The 19,570-nt window shown below is 38.6% G+C and overlaps 1 protein-coding gene across 1 annotated transcript in view; it reads left to right on the top strand.

The window, feature by feature from the left end:
- eys (eyes shut homolog) overlaps positions 1 to 19,570 on the top strand; it is a 160,887-nt gene that overhangs the window by 111,059 nt on the left and 30,258 nt on the right. Inside the window, exons 38-40 of the mRNA XM_025897452.1 lie at positions 1,536 to 1,686; positions 10,596 to 10,704; positions 16,009 to 16,232. Of these exons, the coding sequence (XP_025753237.1) occupies positions 1,536 to 1,686; positions 10,596 to 10,704; positions 16,009 to 16,232 (484 nt within the window). The remainder of the gene's footprint in view (positions 1 to 1,535; positions 1,687 to 10,595; positions 10,705 to 16,008; positions 16,233 to 19,570) is intronic.

Below are 19,570 nucleotides of genomic sequence, written 5' to 3'. Positions count from 1 at the left end.
CCCAGAGGCTTTTCCAGCAGGAGCGAAATGTAGATTTACCATCAGTCCTCCAGTTGCAAGATTGTTCTGCTTAAGTTAAAAAAAAATGTTTTGGATCCTGAGAGCCCAAGCTGTGATAAAAGTACCTGGTAATCATTCTCCTGGTAGGCAGGCAGAATGAGACCTACTAGAGTGATCCATGGGGAAGATACTTATATCCTGAGGATACCCTCTTGCCTGCTACCTCTTACCTCCCTTATGGGATGCAATAAACCTACTGAAAACTTGTGTGTTTATGTGCACATGAGTGGATCTTTATCTTTTGAAGCAGAAAACTCGCTGCTTTCGGCTAACCATACCATGGCATAATGGTAATAAAAAATCCTTTTACTGTTATCCTAGGAGCTCTGAACAGTGTGGTTCCTGTGTGGCACACACACAGGGATGATTCAGCTCATATTGATGCAGTCTTGGTATGTTATAATATGAATCATTACTCATAAGTGAACAGCACTTTATGTTTGATGCCAAGTCTCAGATAGCTTCATATAGCTCAGACTGTGAAAGGAGCAGTTTGATTTAAGGAGGTCTGTCAGACAATGAGGACCAAAGTTTTAGTTTCCACCCGTGGTATAAGGGACAAGGAGCCCTGTACTTACTTCCTTGCAGGTCTTTACTAACACGGTGTCTGCAGCAGTGGGCAGAGAAGATTTATCTCGAATCGGTCTCCTCTCCCTTCTCTTTTCAACAATTTCCCCTTGTAGGTGGGAGTATCCAGTGGAAAGTTTCGATCTCTCAGCAAGAATTGATTATTATTCGCTATACTTTTTCAATTGAGCTCTCCATGACCTTTGAGTAAATTTCTATCTCTTTCTTTCATATTTTCTTGTTACTTTTAACTTGGCTAAGTCTAAATGATTTTTATGCCATTTGGTCCATCCTAATTTAATCCTTTAACAAAAAAACAGTGCGAGTGCTTGCAGTGCCCTTTAAGCCTTAGACATTTTAGATTTTATCAGGTCTAAGTCAGTTTATTCTTAGCTGTTTTTTGAGGGAAAGATTGCCCAGTTTGTGTATTTATTGTAGAACTCACAGCAATGTGAACTAGGTCTTTGTAAGCTTAAAGGAGGCATGTGTTTTGACTGTGTAATGGCATTTGTTGGCAGATAGGATCTTCCCTCAGGTGTCAGGTAGTGGTCCTCGTATAGTATGCATATTACCTCTGTTTTTGTATTTGTATTTTTATTGCATCTTTATTTTTAACACATTAAAATGCATCACACAGCAGAGATTAAAGATCATTTTGAAAAATTAGCATACAGTGTGAGAAAAGCATATGGAAGAAGCCCTGTCCAGCTACCGTAGTTACTCAACAATATGTTCAAATCAGATCATCTTCTGTTTTTCAGATTTTAAAGTCACACACAAAGGGGCCTCATTTTATGCATTCAGTATCTTTGATAAGTTTGAAGTCATGTAACAAATATTGTACTGATACAATACAGTAATATGCAAAAAGAGGCTATTTACTAATCGTGATTTTCTTATCTTTGCAGCTCAGGAGCAGAACTTTGGGGATCGGTTCCTTCATGTTTTCATTCAAGATGGAAGCCCTGTTGCTAAACTCGGTTGTGGTGGCAGTCATATTTTGCATGCAGCTGTAAATCAGAACATCAATAACAACAGATGGACGTCAGTCACCACCAGGTAACGATATGGTGCTTCTACTTTGCTGTCATTCACCTAGAATTCAACCGCCAGGGAAGAACGTTTTTTGTAACATGTGTCAAGCAAGCCTAGAACAATTGAAGGTATAGTCAGTCATTTTTTGAAGTTATTTATTAGAAAAAAATAGAACTGTACTCATAAATATGCATAAAATAGTGTGTAATTTCAGCTTCCAACAAACTGATGCATTCTCATAAAAGCATTTTAAATCTATTAAAAATACTGCTGTGGGTTTGTGGAAGCCGCCTGCTTCAAACTCAAGACGATCAAAATGTGTTCATCATGCTTGTGTATTCCCGATATTGTCGCAATAATTTATTGTCAACATTCATTGTCTGTACAGCTGACAAGAGCTGAGTAAACAACAACTAGTTGTAAGCTAACATTATGCCAGCTAATGTTAGGCTCGATTGTCCTTAAAACCACACTTTCCCTCCAATAAAAAGCTGGTTACAGTCTTTCAAGCAACAACAAAGTTAAATCCACCCATATCGGACTCCTTTCACAAAATGTTACAGGGTTTTCTAGCATAAAAGAAGGTGGACACCAAGTCAGCATTGCCAGCTGAGGTAAACAGTAGGTTGACGGCCTTCCACAGATTGGGAAAAGCTCAGGAGCAAATCGGACTCTGGAACAGTCAATAGTAGAAGCAATATAAATCTTGTTTAAATGAATGTTTTTGATCTCTGTTTGTTGGCTAAAATGTGTTTATCCTATGGCAAGCACTGTAGGTAGCATTATGAACTTGAAATTGGAGGGGTACGAAACTCAAATGACTGCAATCTACTGACATCTAGCGGTGAAAATTTTACATACTGTAACTTTAAATTTGTGAACTAAAATAAAGAATAGTAATATGTAAATTGTTTACATCTTATATGCATTATTTTTTACCTATCAACAGTTTTGTTTAAAAAAGCTCGTTTTTTTAATGTCTTTTGGTAATACTACTTATGAAAAGGCTTAAACAACAAATATAGCTGCTCTTTAGATTTATCATGGAAAAACATGTCACTTTCAAACATTTGGCAAGAGACTCGTTACCAGACCTGTTTTATATATATTTTGACTTATTGCTTGTTCCTTTCAAATAGTTCTGATCAGCCATCCTTCCCCCTGCACTGCTGATCTTGTGTCTCTGTACTGCACACAAAGGCTTAGAGGCTTCATCACTGTGGGGCAGAGTAAGCCAGCAGGAGAAATGAGAGAGTGCCTGCTGCTGAGCTCTGCTTCTATTTACTCTTGATCGGTTCAGCAATTTTATTCATATGCAAATGAGCCCATGACATCATCAAGTCATGTTTGAGCACCGAGTACCTACTTTCCTTGGGTGATAGTTGGCAACACTGAATACAGATGCCTTGCTGTTGTCAGCATGTATGCAGTGCAGTGCTGTGGTTGTATTTAACTGTAAATACTGTAATCCAGGCTCCAATGACCGGTGAAAAAATTCAAATTGCCTGAAGGCACTGTAACACAGACTCATCTCCATATTTTTTTTTTCCAATCTTTCCCTCTTGCATGACTCTCAAATGCTCGTTTTTTTTTTCTTTTCTATCTTGCTGTCATCTCGGGTTGTGTGGTGCCACTGCACCTAAAATCAGAAAAGGAAAACATTTTCCTGTTTTTATACAAATACAGTTACACCACTTTGACTTTCTCATCTTATACCCATAAATGTCTGTCTGTTGCGCCACGCAGCAGCGTTGCCACAAAGCCTATTCAACATTACCTGTCCAAGTTTCAGTACTATACTATGAAAACATTGGCACTCATTTTTTATAAGCTTTAGTTCTGGGGACATAACTGCTGCACAGAGTACGACATTGCAGATGCAAAAATGCTTGGGTTTTTTGGCTTAAATTGTTTTCCCTACATTATGATCACATATAATTAAGCAAAAATCCAACTTAAAACCATGATAAAGAGTGTTAATGTTTCTTTACCTCACCCTATTTGAAATCCTCTTAGCTATGAAGGAACACTGTTTAGCAGTCGTGCACCACTTCGTCTTGCTAATCATCCTCAACAAAGGGATAAAAGACATTATGAATATTTAATCAAGAATTTAGAAGCCAGTCCTGACAGTAAACATAATTGAATGAATCACATTTTCCTTTTGTTGGTCTTCAAAAAGAAAATGTGATTCATTTCACTGAAACATTCAGGACTGTTTAAATTGGCTGCCACATACATGAAATATAAAGTCCATACCTTTCTCTCCAGTGAGCTTCCATTGAATTATGAACACTTTGACTGTGTAGAAACACTGAGTTTGGTTTCGGGAAAATGGATTATAATAACTTATATTTATTCAGACACACTATCAATAGCTATGCAGATTTTCTAAATGTAATGGTGTTACGGTGCATTGTGTTTTCACAAAACCGCGTGTAACGCAAAGGCAGATTGATAACAGCTGTGAAGCATGCAAAACATTTCCACAAGGCAGCAACTTTGTATTATATTTTCCCTCTCCAGAAATGTTTAATTGTATTATTTCACTTATAGCACAAATGGGCTGTAGCACTCCAGAGCAGACAAATGCTGGCAAGACAAAAAGCCACTGCTGAAATGCCCCGTGCTGCCATATAAATTCACAAAGGGGAGTGTGCAGGGGGGATGCTGTGTCATTTTTCATTTGGGGAGGACATGTTTGTTGCTGGCTTGGTTTTTGATGTTGGGAAGTTTTCCTTTGGGGATGTTTAGGGCAATACTGCTGCGATTAAATTTGAGAGTGACAGACTCCAAACGCTCCCCTGGTCATTTGTGAGGTGTGTATGCTTTTAGCCGAATCCCGTACTACTTGCCATTCACTGTTGGAGTAATTTCCATTTACACTCAGTCAAAGATCAACAAGGATGACACACAGCATTCTGCAGCATCACATTTCTTCCCTTGTCAGAGGTGAACTCTGAGTCCCTGGCAGACATGATTATTTAAATTTATGCTGCTTTTGTTGGTGCTTTTTTCTCTTCAGTCAAAGGAATGGGAGTAGTGTCTCAAGTATGATTCAGGCTTACTGAAAAATATTCTTTTTTGTCTGACTGAGGATCCTGTGTCTAGCACCTTCTGGGTTTTGATGTTCATGTTGATGTTTTTTACTGTTGAAAATGCACCAAATTTTCCGTTTCTGTAGAAGCAGTGCATGAATACCTCGTCATCAGGTCTTTTCTTAGAACCTTTGTTTGAAAGGATGAAAATGTCAGCGTTCTGCTTGATCACAGAAAGTAAAGATTCTCAAAAAAACTTGCCTTTAGTCTTCTTTGGTGATGCCATAGGGTAGTGTTGCAGGTTGTTTTAATTCTGTCTTGAATTGCTTTGATTTCAAAAGAAATGTACATCTGTATTTACACTTTATTAGGTACACCTTGACAATACTGGGTTGGACCCTCCTTCTCCCTTTAAAACTGTCCTAATTCGTGTCCTAATTCTTCATGGCATAGATTCAGCAAGTGGCTGGAAACAATCCTCAAGACTTTTGGTCTTGGCATGAGAGCATCACACAGATGCTGTAGATGCAAATCTTTTGCTCCACCACATCACAAAGGTGCTCTGTTGGTTTGAGATCTGGTGATTGTGGAGGCCATTTGAGCACAGTGAACCCTTTTTCTTGTTCAAGAAACCAGTTTGAGATGATTTGGGCTTTTTAACATGGCACCATGTCCTGCTGAAAGCAGCAATCAGAAGGCGTGCACTCTGTGGCCATAAAGGGATTGACATGGTTGGTAATAATACTCAAGTAGGCTATAGCATTTAAACGATGGTACTAAGAGGCCTAAAGTGTGCCCCACAAAATATCGCCCACACATTACACCACCATCAGCAGCCTGAGCAGCAGAAACAAGGCAGGATTGATCCAAGTTTTCATGGTTTTCATACCAAATTCAAACCAGTCATCTGAATGCTGCAGCAGAAATTGAGGCTCATCAGACCAGGCAATATTTTTCCAATTTTCCCCTTTTCAGGTTTGGTAAGTCTGTGTGAACTGTAGCCTCAGTTTCTGTTCTTAGTTGACAGGACAGGCACCCGGTGTGGTCTTCTGCTGCTACTTCAGGTTCAAATTGATCTGCCTGCACAGATGCTCTTCTGCATATCCTGGTTGTAATGAGTGGCTATTCTGGTTACTGTTACCATCCTGTCAGCTCAGTGCAGTCTGACTTCTAGCAACAACAACAAGGCATTTTCACCCTGAGAACTCCCACTCACTGGATATTTTCTCTCTTTCAGAACATTCTCTGTAAATCCTAGAAATGGCCATATGGAAAAAAATCCCAGTAGATCCGCAGTTTCTGAAATACTCGGACCAGCTCGTCTGGCACCAACAACCATGCCACATTCAAAGTCACTTAAACCACTGTTCTTTGCGATTCTGATGCTCGGTTTGAACTGCAGCAGCTCGTTTTGACCGTGTCTACGTGTCTAAATGCTCTGAGTTTCTCCCACGGAATTGGATGATTTGTGTTAATGAGCAATTGAACAGGTTTGCCTAATGAAGTGCTTCTCAGTCAATGTGTATTTCATAATTAGATCCCTTAAATCACTTTTCTTTTAAATTAGCACCGTATTCACATTACATCCACATTACGGGTGGGTTGTTTTGTCCAAGCAATGTTTTTGTACACATACTCTTGAGTGTCTTTCTCCAGCACAGTATGATATGCGAACAGAATGAGCCAAGGATCAGTCAACCAAGTTTATGACTAATGGATGAGGCCATGATGTCCAGACTTTTACTTCCTCTACAGCTCCAAAAAAACAAAACAAAACACTGGATCCCACGATTCTTCTAATGCAGCTCTTGCTATGCCCTTCCTGTGTGGCAAAATCTGAAGTCTTGAGTATTTTGCCTCCGGCCTGAAATCTCCTGAAATAGTATGTGCTTGCTCTGACCACAAAACACAGGACAGCAAATAACAGGAAGAGCATTAATTATTAGTTGCTGATTAAATTATTATGATTCTCTAACTGTTGCTTTTCACAATAACAAAAGAATTAAAAAATGGCGAATGTAGTTTCTCGTTCCATTTTTAATTCAGCGAGTATGCTATCATTTGCATCGCATATTGAACTCTAACGATTATTTAATCATTTAATCGTTAAACTTATATTTAATGGCCTGTTCAGTGATCATCGAATAGTTTTGTAGAAAAAAATGAACATGTGGGTGTGAAATGTCTCCTAGCAACAGCTGCTGTACCAGGAAGAAAACAGACTTATGCTGTGAGAAGAAACACTGGAAAGAATTTCAAAAAAGTAACTTATTTCAGGGCATCTCAGGGAGTCAGGGAATCTGACTTCTTTGAATTATTGTCACAGAAACATTGGAAACTCAGCTTTCTGAGTTCGAGTCCTCTTCAGCTCCGAAACACTGATTTACTTCACTCAGCATAATGTTGGCTGATATAGAACTAAGAGGGCATTTTAGTGCGAGTCAATCAATGGCGCATTTTGTTATACAGTGTGGTTAGATCTATCTTATGATTTGTGTCTATCCTATTAATGGGTACATAACCCCTTTGCAGTTTGTGAAAGTAATTACCAAACAGCTACACTACAAGTGAACACTTCCCTGCTGGGTATTAATCCTTTGGAGAGTAATAGAGGAAAATGTATTTGGGGAAATGCCACGCCATATGTGCGCTTGTTTCAAAAGTATCTGGTTTAATAAGGCCCATTTTTGTTTTTGAAACCACGTCCTTTTTTTTCACAGCAAGGTATGTGTATCAATTACACACTATTCAGAGTTGTATTGACAAGTCCTCCCATGAAAGATTCAGCAGCAGCCCTGCCTGCTCACTTGGAGTTTCCTTTGTGAAGCTTCACAATACCACGAGTGTTGCTGTGTGCTGTCTAATTGTATTGCTGGAGATATAATGATAGAACACAGGCTACCCAAATTAATTGAGGCTTGCCAGTCACAGCACAAATTATGCAGCAAATGCTGCAGTGCTGCGTGTGTGAAAGTCACTGCACCAGAGCCAGCCATTACAGTCAATGCAGGTGTAGTCTATGATCTGATACAGAGCATGTTGCACTTATGGAAAAAAAAAACACAACAACAACAACAATCAGACCCCTTTGGATATCTTGTGCAATAGGTGCTGTGGCGTGATATGACATTTCATGATTTGTAACCATATGGAAGGTTATTTTCAGTTACATCTGATGCAGCGCCGCAACCTGTTGTGCTAATAAGAATATCAAAGTAACAGTTGGTACTTGTCTTCTTTGTGTGTGTGAGCCAGCTACAGCTCACTGATAATAAACTCTACTGAGCGTAGTCTCCATTTGCAGAACTAACAGACACTTAAATCAATCAAATGACTCACAACTGATAAATTCACAACTTACATGTTACACATTATGATTTGCTCTTTGTAAGAATCAGAAATATGGATAGAATAACAAGCCTTTTTTGTGCCTTTTTTTCCCCCAGACACTAAAAACTGTTGCAAGGGCACCGTGCAGTGCATGATGTTTTACTGCCATCTGTTGCCAATACTTTCAGACGTTTAATGCAAAAGTAATATTTTAATGATTATCCTCCTTTATTATTAGTTGTCTGCAGGGGACTGTGAAGAGGGAATGTTCTTATTGGATTGTAGAGACAAACACCCACCTTCAGGTTTAACAAATACCTCTGTGTAAAGGTGCAGTCCTGAAAATATTTGCAAGGTCCCTTAACATTCCAGGTAATATTTCAGTGGTGATCCTCCGGAAAGTTGCTGTAATGCAGTTGCCCTTAATTAGTCACACACCAGACGCAGTCTAAATGAGGATGTTAGAGATGACAAATCACTCATGATTAGAACATTAGCCAGATGAACAAATGCATAAATGATGATTGAGTTAGGAAAATGATCACAGCCATATTGTGGTGTGGTCTGTCTTTGGAGAAATATTTATCCGTTTCTGTTTGTTTACCTCAAACTGGAACTTTGCTGCGTGGGTCCTGTGAGACCCAGAAATGAATGATGCACAAGGGGCCCAATAAGAAATCAGTTTCTTCCCTACGTTAGACAAAACCACTGCTTCTTTTCCTTCTTATTCATTCATATGTTTGTTTGTTTGGTTTTGGGCTTCTGTGTGTATGTGTGTGGCGATTATAATGTGGAGCTGTAGGCCATATTTCTAGCTATCTAGACCACATAAAGTAGTTATACTCATTTTTTAAAATATATAAATAGTCAGGTTTTCCTTAAAGCAAGACCATTGTAAATTAGCTTGCTGGAATATTCAGTGTGCTCATAAGAACTCATCAAGTAACATCATCCCGCTTGCTTTGTGCGCAGGCTTTCCATATCTCCCAGGGACAGTTTTTGTAGCATTAGTAGCCCAAATAAAAGCTACTGTGGTAAGCACCAAAATATTCATCAAGCGCCCTCAGCAATAGAGGTTGTAATGATATTGTGATGTTTCATACCTCGCAAAATGGTCCATTTTTGTTGCACAAAGATAAGGATTGATATATCGCACCACTCTATCCCTTTCATTAGGATCCAAGGAACAGTGGGGCAATATCCCAATGTAAGAGAGTGAGCTCACTGGAACACACTGAGCACCACCAGGATGTTAATGGATGTCTTTTGTGGACATTAGGTTGCCTTTCACATTTGCCAACGTAAATGTGCCTTAATTTATCAGCGAGTGTGTACAAAACGGCTCTTATGATTTCCACACCTGTAATTAGTCCTACCTGAAGTTGAGTATGATTGCCGCAGGGAGGTGTCCTGGAAGGCTGTTTCAAATTAGCAGGAGGGCGATTGCTCTGATTGTTTCCATCTGGCTATTAAAGCAGACGTTTGAGGGTTGTTCCTCATCAGTCATCATTGGTACAATCAAAAAGAATGGCTGAATAAGTTACGAAATACGCAGAATCGTAGATGTGAGGCGTGTTTACGGGCTGGTTGCAAAGAAACCCACAGAACACAAAGTGCATCACGCATTGCCGTGTTTACGTGTGTGGCGGAGAGCGTGCAACCTTTTGCATAATGTTGAGCCTTTTAAAGTGGCTTCTATTGTGTACTGCCAGCATAAGGCCGGTGATGAATTGGGGAGAGGGGATCACTTGACTTTGCCAGAGCTGGAATATGACACAAGTAGACCATCTACTTAACATTACGGCTGCAACATTAATGACTACTACAATTGTATATTTCCCCAGAGAGACGCTGAGGGTCAAATGATAAAATTATCTTCCTTCTCATTAGGTTTGTAATGTATATCTAGTTTGTGCCCTCGTTTTTATCATTAATTAATCCTGAATGACATAATGAGCACTCATACCCATAATCATGTTTTTTGGCCTATTGTTATCATTGTTATCAGTAGTAACAGTAGTAGTGGTAGAAAACCATAGAAAATGTTATTAAAACTGGTATTTATGTCACAGATCATGTACCTGGTTATGATTGGTGATCTCACTCTGTGGTTTTTCTTTAGGCACTCCATAGGCACTGTTGCATTATTGTGTCCATTTCAATTTGGCCGAGAAACACAACTACTTACAGAAAATAAAAAGCACTGCAGCACTGAGCCAAAACCTATTTCTGGCCTTCTTATTTGAATCCAAAACTGGGGAAAACATAGCCTGTTTTTTCTTGTCTCTCCTGGGTTTAGGGTGAGAGCTTGTGATACAAACGGACCATTACTTCAGACCCAGTGTGCCAGTGCATAGAGTGTCTTATAAAACGATGTGTAATGTATATCTAGTAAGTTTATGGAATATTCTCCATGGTCACATTAGGAGCTTCACTGCTGTCTGCTCTGTTTGTTTCTCCATCAGAGCCTTTTCCACACTTTGCTGGCCTTATTGTGAGTATCAGACATGGCAGGGAGATGGCTTCCTAACTTACCCCTGGTTTCTGTGTCTTCTCTTTTAACAGATACAATCTGCCTGTTGGCAAACAAGGAGGGCCGTGTATGATTGAAATAGCTGCAGATAATGGCACGGCTCAGCATCTCGAGGAGTACGTCTCACACCCTATGTCACAGGTATCCTGACCTCTCTGCACTCAAATCCACCCTTTGTACAACCATCATCTCTGTACAACCATCTCATTTCAAACACATAATTATCTCTCAGTTATCCTATTCCTTTTACAGCACAGTTTGCCTTAAAAACATTGAAATGTTGGTACAGCAGCAATATCATCGCCTGTGGATCCCGATATTCTTCAGTAAATAATAATAATTAAAGAAATACGCATGTATTTCCATTGAGAGCCATTCCAGTATTTAAACGCTGCTGTAATAATGAATGCCACAAAGCCATCAGTGGCTTTTAGTTTTTGTAGTAGGGTTGTTTGTCAGTTTATTTGCTTATATAAAGGCTGCATTTTTATCTAAAATTTCTGAAATCTGCTAAATGTCATTGTGACAATTATGAAGTAAAACAGTATAAATGCAGCATTAATGTTAAAGAGCAACACAGGAAATATGCCCTGGCATTTATGTCATATAGACAGATGATGTTTACTGGCAATTTTTTTCCCCCTGACATCCCTGCATTTTTCCCACAGCCCTATACGTTTGGCACCCCCACAGCGCCAACAGACTCGCCACATTCAAATGAACAGCTTATAGAACTTGTGACAACAGGGCCATCAGTAGATTGACTGTATGTTGTTGTGCGCTGCCAAAGCCCATTGCTTTATGAATACAAAACAGGCTTCCATTTAGAAAAAAGTGCATCTTTTACAGTATTATCTATAGATGATCACAATTGGCAAACGTGTGAGCCACATCAAGCTTGTTCTATTGTTAATCACAGGCTGGTCTTTTTTTTCTGGCTCATTAATTTGATTAACAACACCTATATTTGTTATTAATTAATAATTTTGCTTTCACATTCAAATATGCAGAGAGAGTCTCAACCTTCCCACTGGCCCAACATGCCTCCCACTCCTCAGTGTGATTTATGGTCTTCTAATTTGAGATGCCAACATGTTTCTTTGTTCCTCATTCATTACACGAGCACTATCTTTGCTACAATTAGACATCACAGTGCTAAACTTTTTCTTGTATTGTCAGGTTTAAAGATGAAGTGAATGAGTGCGTTTCTAAAAATAAAAAAATACTACTTACATGCTGTGTATATTTGCGGATAAACAATACAAGTAAGAAGCTACTTGTAGTGTCTTGTATCAAATGAAGATCTTAAAAATCTCTTGGAAACAAATATGTGCTTTAGTTATTTCTGTGTTGTATTTGTGTTGGCTTTATCTGACACTGTCAGCCAAGAGAAGAAGTGAGTGGGCTCAAAACTAAAGCCAGCTGTAGACTTCAGAGAGAGATAGCTGCTGTCACTTTCCAGTCTAGACTGCCGAGGCTAATCAGACAGCTTAGCAGATGTTGGTGAAGCAATATTGCCATCTATTTCACTGTTAGTATATGTCAAATTAGAAGTATCTTGATTTCTCAGTAAACACTGTTATCTAGTTACTCAGGGCTGTGGCAAAGTGGCAGGCTGTAGTTTTCAGTTTGGATTAGTTTCTTTTTAATTAGTACAAAGACAGGATACACCCAACTATAGAGCTGCTGTGTCAGGGTTCATAGCAGGCTTGCTGCTCTACTGGTGTATGAGACCAGATTGCATTCAATGTCCAGTAGCCAGTGCTGTAGGGGTATAATTACTCATAGATAAAAGGAATGAATGTATACATGTAGATATATAAATACTAATAATCTGGCAATCTTAAAATAATGTGGTGAAATGTCGGTGTTATTGCAGTACATTAAAGAGCTTAATAAGCAACATCAGTTAGTATAGGAAAAGTAAGCTAGAAGTAAGTTACCTCAGTCTGGCTTGTTGCACTTTTCATGTTTACATTCTGTGCTGGTTATAGTTTTGTATTCTGTGTATATAAAGCTTTATTCTGGTTATATTTTTTAAAGCTGTTGGTTTTGTCTGTCCTCTTGCTTTTGACGTTTTGTTTTTAGTATTTATATTTACATTTTCTTGACATTTTTGATTCATGTTAAACTAGACAGCACCACATAGACCTAAAAGCAATGAACATTTCGCATACTTCCATATACTTAATCATGGTTAGGCTCGCAGAAGTTATAGTGAAACCTCTGTGACAATTTAGACTGAAGGCCAGTATTTTCTTCATCAGACAAAGGAAACAATCAAATTTTTTTGAAGAGTTAAATGAACATATCTATTTTCTGGCTTTGAAATATTACCTCTACTTATTCACACTCTATCCCATATTTACTAAGCAGAGCAAATTGGCTTTAAGCCACAATCAGTAAAAGTGCGGATTGGAGTAGCAATTTAAGCCAGCGAGTCAAACGAAGAATTGCCAAATTTCTGAAAACAAAAGCACTTAGTTGATTCCAGTAATGATCAAAACAATTTACCAAGGGCAGTACAAATTAGCATAGGGTCGCAGACATGCATGAGTAACCTGCCATCAGCACAGATACAGTTACTTTTTATCTGACAGGTGTTTGTGTACAACTTCTGATAAATACTACAAACAGCCTTCTCAATAAAGGGCCATTTGTAGTACCATAGGTAGTAGGATCGATGTGTGTGTGTGCGCTGTCCATGGTCCTGAATTGTGAAGGAAAAAAGAGGAAATAACTTGAAAATTTAATCTGAACATTTCATGTGTGTCATGAAATATTTGTTGGTGCGAGGGATGCCATGAGGCCCTATGACATTTGTAAAAGTAAGAGTCAGATCTTGTTTGACTCCTTAAAAAGAACGAGAGGGAGAAAATTAAATGAAGGTTTGGAAGCAGTGGGCTCGGTGTGAATTCTGTTTGGAGGTTTTAGGTCTTCCTTGATTTTTTCCAGCATCTTTCTTTAGAATAATGTACCTGTAGCAATCTATAACTGTGATAATATCCTCTACTGCCAATCCAAAAAGAAAATGTAGCCCTTTTGACACACCCTCTCTTTTCTTGTTATAGCAGCAACTAGTGAAACCATGCAAAGTGTTAAAAGACAGAAATATTGTTTCTTTATTAGATAATGGTGCAATTACTTAAGCATTTTAAATCATCTCCTTGCCAAATGCTGTGGTCCGAAAGGGAAACACCTTCAAATATATATTCAATAAGGCTATCCACAAATAAAACACGGCCTTGCCTTTTAAACTTTTCACTATGCATCTTGAGTAAATCCACACAGTATGTTTTTTTCTTTGCTCAAAGATGGTTCACACTAGCCCAAAGGCATAGTTAACCTAGCCCCAAGGTTTTTGTCTGTTTTTATTGTGGCCAAGTTTTACTCATCTAAACCTGCCTTACATGTGCATAAGAAGAATATGAAACAGATTCCACACTGCCTAGCCCTGCCTTCAAATAAAATTCGAAAATGTTCACACTGCTCATGTGAAAGCAGTGCTGTGGGTCCACTTACAAAGTCATGAATTTTACATTAGTGGGGCTTTTCAAATGGACTCTTCTCATAAACATGGTAAACATGCTTGAAGGCACCATAAAGTCATACATTATCATCAGCCCATCATCATCACACAGCTACAGTGGATCACATACAAGCACAGTTTAGCTTGTTTTAAAAGTACCCATCACGCGCTGCTTGTTTTATTTGAATCTTAAGCTTCTTTAAAGATACTTTCGAGGTCCTTAAAAGTGTGGCTTCATTGCACATACATTCACAGGAACCCTGTCATGCATGTCTCTTTATAGGCTTTTAAATCTGCAGCGGTTATGTCATTTAAAGCTTGTATTGAGCCAACATCCTAAATGATAATGTGGTCTAACACTTAAGTGTCCCTTCACTGAACACCTCCACTTCAGCTGTCCAACACTTCCTCCGATGCCAGCACGCAGTTATGACGAGTGCCAAGGATGTATAAATCCTGACATGACTGATGTGATTTTGTAATGGTAGAGACGAAACTGGAAATAGTACTTTGAGATCTTCATACTGTTCACATACAGTATATTACATGACAAGGTTGCATATTATCACTATACCATAACAAAACATATGTAAAGTGGCAAATGAGCTTTTTTTAATCTCTGAGTTAACATCCAGTGTCCATAATTTTTACACAATATGGTACAAGTGACTCAGAAATGTTCATGTCAACACATTGCTCTCTTATTATAGTTTGTTTTGTTTTATTACCCATTTAAATGTTTAAGTACATTTAGACCTTAGAGTAAACCACAGGAACAGTTAAAATCTTTTTGTGCTCATTGGCTAGGACAGAAATGTAAAGGAAGGAAATTTATACAGTACGATGGAATAAAATATAGGCACTTTTATGCTTATGTGATGTACTCGTTTGTAGCATTTTTCCAGACACAGCTGCAGTTGTTAAGTTGACTGTTACGAGAGAATAAGTTACAGGTTCACACAATTTATCTATATTAGCCAAATGTTACCCAATTACTGCACATCAAAGGAACCTACCAGTGTTTTTTGTTTTTTTAATGATCATTATCTCTAGATATGTGACATCCAAAGAACTGAAAAAGAAAACATTACTTGGTGCTCATATTTTTCTAAACTTAAGAAAGCATTAATTTTGATGGTTAGTCTCACATTAAACATGGAATACATTAAATGCCCAGAATCCTCACTTCCCTTGCACCCACTGTTTTTTCCACACGCCTTCCATTCCCTTTACTTACCCATTAACTTCACAACTGGAGGATAAGTTTTAACATAACAGTTAAAAAAGGCACAACAGTTAAAAAAACATGGGGTCTAGTGTAATAGTGTAGCAGATGGTGTAACTGACTTAATAACATGAATATAAGTTACATACTAGGTGATACTAATACCTCATTACACCAGAGGGTAACAGTAGCTGAGTCTGTTATCTTTCTTCTTCATCTCAGGATACATTAAGGTCCTAATAATGTAATAGCAGTAACAATTTCACACACACACACACACTGTGTTTTCATATCTTTGTGGGGACATCTAATTGACATAATGCTTTCCCTAGCCGCTTACCCTAACCATCAAAAATGAATGCCTAATTCTAACCGTAACTTAATTATAACCCGACACTAAAACCACATTTTGAGTCTGAAAAATGCCTTCAAACTTGTGGGGACCGGGATTTTGTCTCCGTAAGGGCTGTTGGACCCCACGAGCATAGTAAACTTTCAATTTTTGGTCCCCACAAAGATATGTAAACAAGTTCACACACATACACACAAACATACATTTTAACAAACTGGGTTTTTTTCCTGAAGTACCCGAAGGGACATGTCTTATAGGATTCAGTGTGATTTAATAATATATACTGCTGATCACTTATGTGTGGTAATTATTCATTTATTTATTTATTTATTTTTACAGGGGACCTTTGGACCCATATTCCTTGGGGATGTTTCATCTCAGTGGGACATCCATGGCAAGAGTGAAAAACCAGAGAAGAGATTCACTGGTTGTATCAGAGAACTTCAGGTCAACTCAAAGGAGATTTACCTGATGGGTGAGGCAGTTAGAGGGAGAAATATCAAGAACTGTGACCCTCCTGTCTGCCAGCACTTTCCTTGTCGTAATGGAGGAACTTGTATCAGGTAACAGGTCACTTTTTACCCTATTAAAGTTTACTTAATTGTCTTTAAACCTGAAAGCCACAAAGAATATAGGATATCTAATTGTCCTTCTTTATGGAGTAATAATACATTGGACTCAGTTACTTGGCGTGAACTGCGGCAGATTTGTATGGAAGACTGAAATTGCCAGAATCAAAAAACAGTAAATCAGGATATAAATTAGAATGCTATTAAATGCATAACTTGAATGTATCACATAACATAATGTAATTGAAACGAATGCTGGTATTTATGTAAATATGGCTATGCACTAACCATTTCTTAATGCAAAACTCATCAGTTGTCAAGCTCATCATAGCAGCACTGGACTAATTCCAGTGTGGGCGTACTGGAGGGTAGTTGGGCTCTATGGAACATTGGCTTGTGCCGTGGTATCAGTGCAAAAACAACAAACAAACAAACCAAAAAAAATTGTAACTTGATTTTTTTGTTGCATTAAGTGAGAAAAATATTTGGCAATTTCGATGATAAACTGTCATCACACGACAGACATTTTTGTCTAGTTTTGATCTAAATTAGCAATTTCTGCTCTTTCTTGTTTTCTAGCCACAATGATGCGTGTTATGAATCATTCAAATGTCTGTAATGACGTCTGGAGCAGGCGGGTCAATAACACTTCATAATGCTGTCTTTCTGCAGTTAACAAAATAATTTCAATTTAACCATAAACAAACATACAAAGGCTGCAGCTTAGCAAGCTGATTTTTTTTCTTCTTTTAATGGATGATGGCTTTCTCAGAAAGCTTGTACCAAAACACTGATTGCACTATGAACAACACAAAGAGAGGGGGTTCAGGTGAAAAAGAAACTGCTGGCTTTATTATATTGCTTTTCCTCAGCTTTCCCATGTCATGGATTCAAAAAGGTGCTGGGAACATTCCTCGGAGGTTTTGGTCCATATCTTTATGATAGCATCACACAGTTGCTGCAGATTTGTTGGCAGCACATCCATGATGCCAATCTGCTATTCTGCTATCCCTAAGAATCTCTATTGGATTGAAATCTGGTGACTGTGGAGGCCATTTGGGTACAGTGAACTCATTGTCATGTCCAAGAAAGCAGTTTGAGCTTTGCGACATGGCACATTATCCTGCTTGAAGCAGCAATCAGAAGATGAGTACACTGTGGTCATAAATGGATGGGCATGGTCAGCAATAATACTCAGGTAGGCTGTAACATTTAAAAGATGCTTACCTGGGGCACAGGTATGCCAAGAAAAAAACCCTCACGTCATTAAACCAGCAGCAGCAGCATCCTGACTCATTAATTCAAAGCAGGATGGATCTGCGTAACATGGTTTTATGTTATTTACCCCACATTTTGACCCTACCATCTAAATGTCACAACAGAAATTAAGACTCAACTGAACAGAGAAGGTTTATCCAATTTTCGACTATCAAATTTTGATGATGCAGTGTGAAACAGTTTCCTCTTCTTAGCTGAGACGAGTGGCATCCTGTGTGGTTTTCTGCTGCTGTAGCCCATCTGCTTCAAGGTTTGATGTGCTTTCAGAGATGCTCTTCTGCATGCATTTGCCATAATTAGTGGTTGTTGTTTGTTTTGTTTTTTGGAGTTACTGTTGCCTTCCTGTCAGCTCAAAACAGTCTGACCATATTCCTCTGATCTCTGGCATCAACAAGGCATTTCCCCCCTGAGAACTCCCACTCACTGAATGTTTTCTTTTTTTCAGATCATCCATTCTCTGTAAACCTTAGAGATGGCCGTGTGGGAAAATCCCAGTAGATTAGGACTTTCTGAAATACTCAGACTTGCCCGGCTGGCACCAACAACCATGCCAGGTTCAAAGTCACTTAAATCACCTTTCTTCGCAATTCTGGTGCTCGGTTTGAACTGCAGCAGCTCGTTTTGACCGTGTCTACGTTTTTAAATGCTCTGAGTTTCTCCCACGGAATTGGATGATTTGTGTTAATGAGCAATTGAACAGGTTTGCCTAATGAAGTGCTTCTCAGTCAATGTGTATTTCATAATTAGATCCCTTAAATCAGTTTTCTTTTAAATTAACAACATATTCACATTACATCCACATTACGGGTGGGTTGTTTTGTCCAAGCGATGTTTTTGTACACATACTCTTGAGTGTCTTTCTCCAGCACAGTATGATATGTGAAAAGAGCAAGCCAAGGATCAGTCAACCAAGTCTATGACTTATGGATGAGGCCATGATGTCCAGACTTTTACTTCCTCTAAAGCTTCAATAAAAACACTGGACCCACAGTTCTTGTGATGCAGCTCTTGTTATGCTCTTCCTGTGTGGTAAATGTCTACATCTCTACATCATCCCAGAGTCTGTAACATTTGTTCTATTGAGAATTTCAAAATTTGAACTTATGAGTATTCTGCCTCAGGTCTCAAATCTCCTGAAATAACATGTTCTTGCTCTGAAACGTCGATATAAAACACAGGACAGCAAATAACAGGAAGTGCTGCTGCTTGAGTTCCTGCCATGTGATTGTTTGATTAGATATTTGCATATTTTGCATTGACAGCCAGTTGAACAGGTGCACCTCACAAATTGGCCAGTGAGTATGTGTTGGTCTGTTTAGAGCTGTGATTTCTTCTAAGGGAAATGGGTCCATTTGTCTCAGGTGTACTATTTGGCCTATCTACTCTGAGCTTATTGTTTTGGGTTTTACGAGCCAAGACTTTAAATCTGACTTTATTGGTGTCATCAGTGCAGTCAGCTGTTTTCAGCTAAAAGGCTCTAAAATCTTATTTTTCATTATCTGTCAAATATTACAACAAGTGGTATCAACCAGCAGGTAAACATACATTTAGTGGATGAAGGGAGTTATTTCTCCTGGGAAATGATGAAGTCAAATAAGAGAGAAAAGAAAAGAGATATTGGATTTTAATTCATCAGGTCATCAGAATGTGTCGCAAATGAAATACAGCTTAACATCTGCTGGATGTGTGATCTTCTGTCATCTTGAAAGCTGGCTGGAAAGATGACACATAGGTGTTGTTTACAGCTTCAAATTAAAATCTCCCTAAAAGAGTAGGGTAGCCATGGCCAGTTAATTTTCGCTTTTTCATGTCAGTTTTTTCTTGTCCACTAAAGGCAATCGCTACGCCAAAGTTAGTCCTGCATGCCGAGGCAAATATGCGAAGATCTGCTCTTCCTTTATCTTTATCTAGTGCAGCTCATCAGACTGCCATCAGCCCCCACTTACCAGCCATTTTGCCTGTCTTTTTAAATATGCATTAACTACACATGATGCTCTTTCACCTTAGGTAATCTAGAAAATAGTTGCTCTAAATGCCTTCTTCATTGTGTTATG

Source organism: Oreochromis niloticus, linkage group LG13, assembly GCF_001858045.2.
Source record: "Oreochromis niloticus isolate F11D_XX linkage group LG13, O_niloticus_UMD_NMBU, whole genome shotgun sequence".
In the NCBI taxonomy this organism is placed as follows: Eukaryota; Metazoa; Chordata; class Actinopteri; order Cichliformes; family Cichlidae; genus Oreochromis; species Oreochromis niloticus.
Note: the sequence above shows the minus strand (reverse complement) of the source record. Positions and strands in the feature narration are given on the sequence as shown.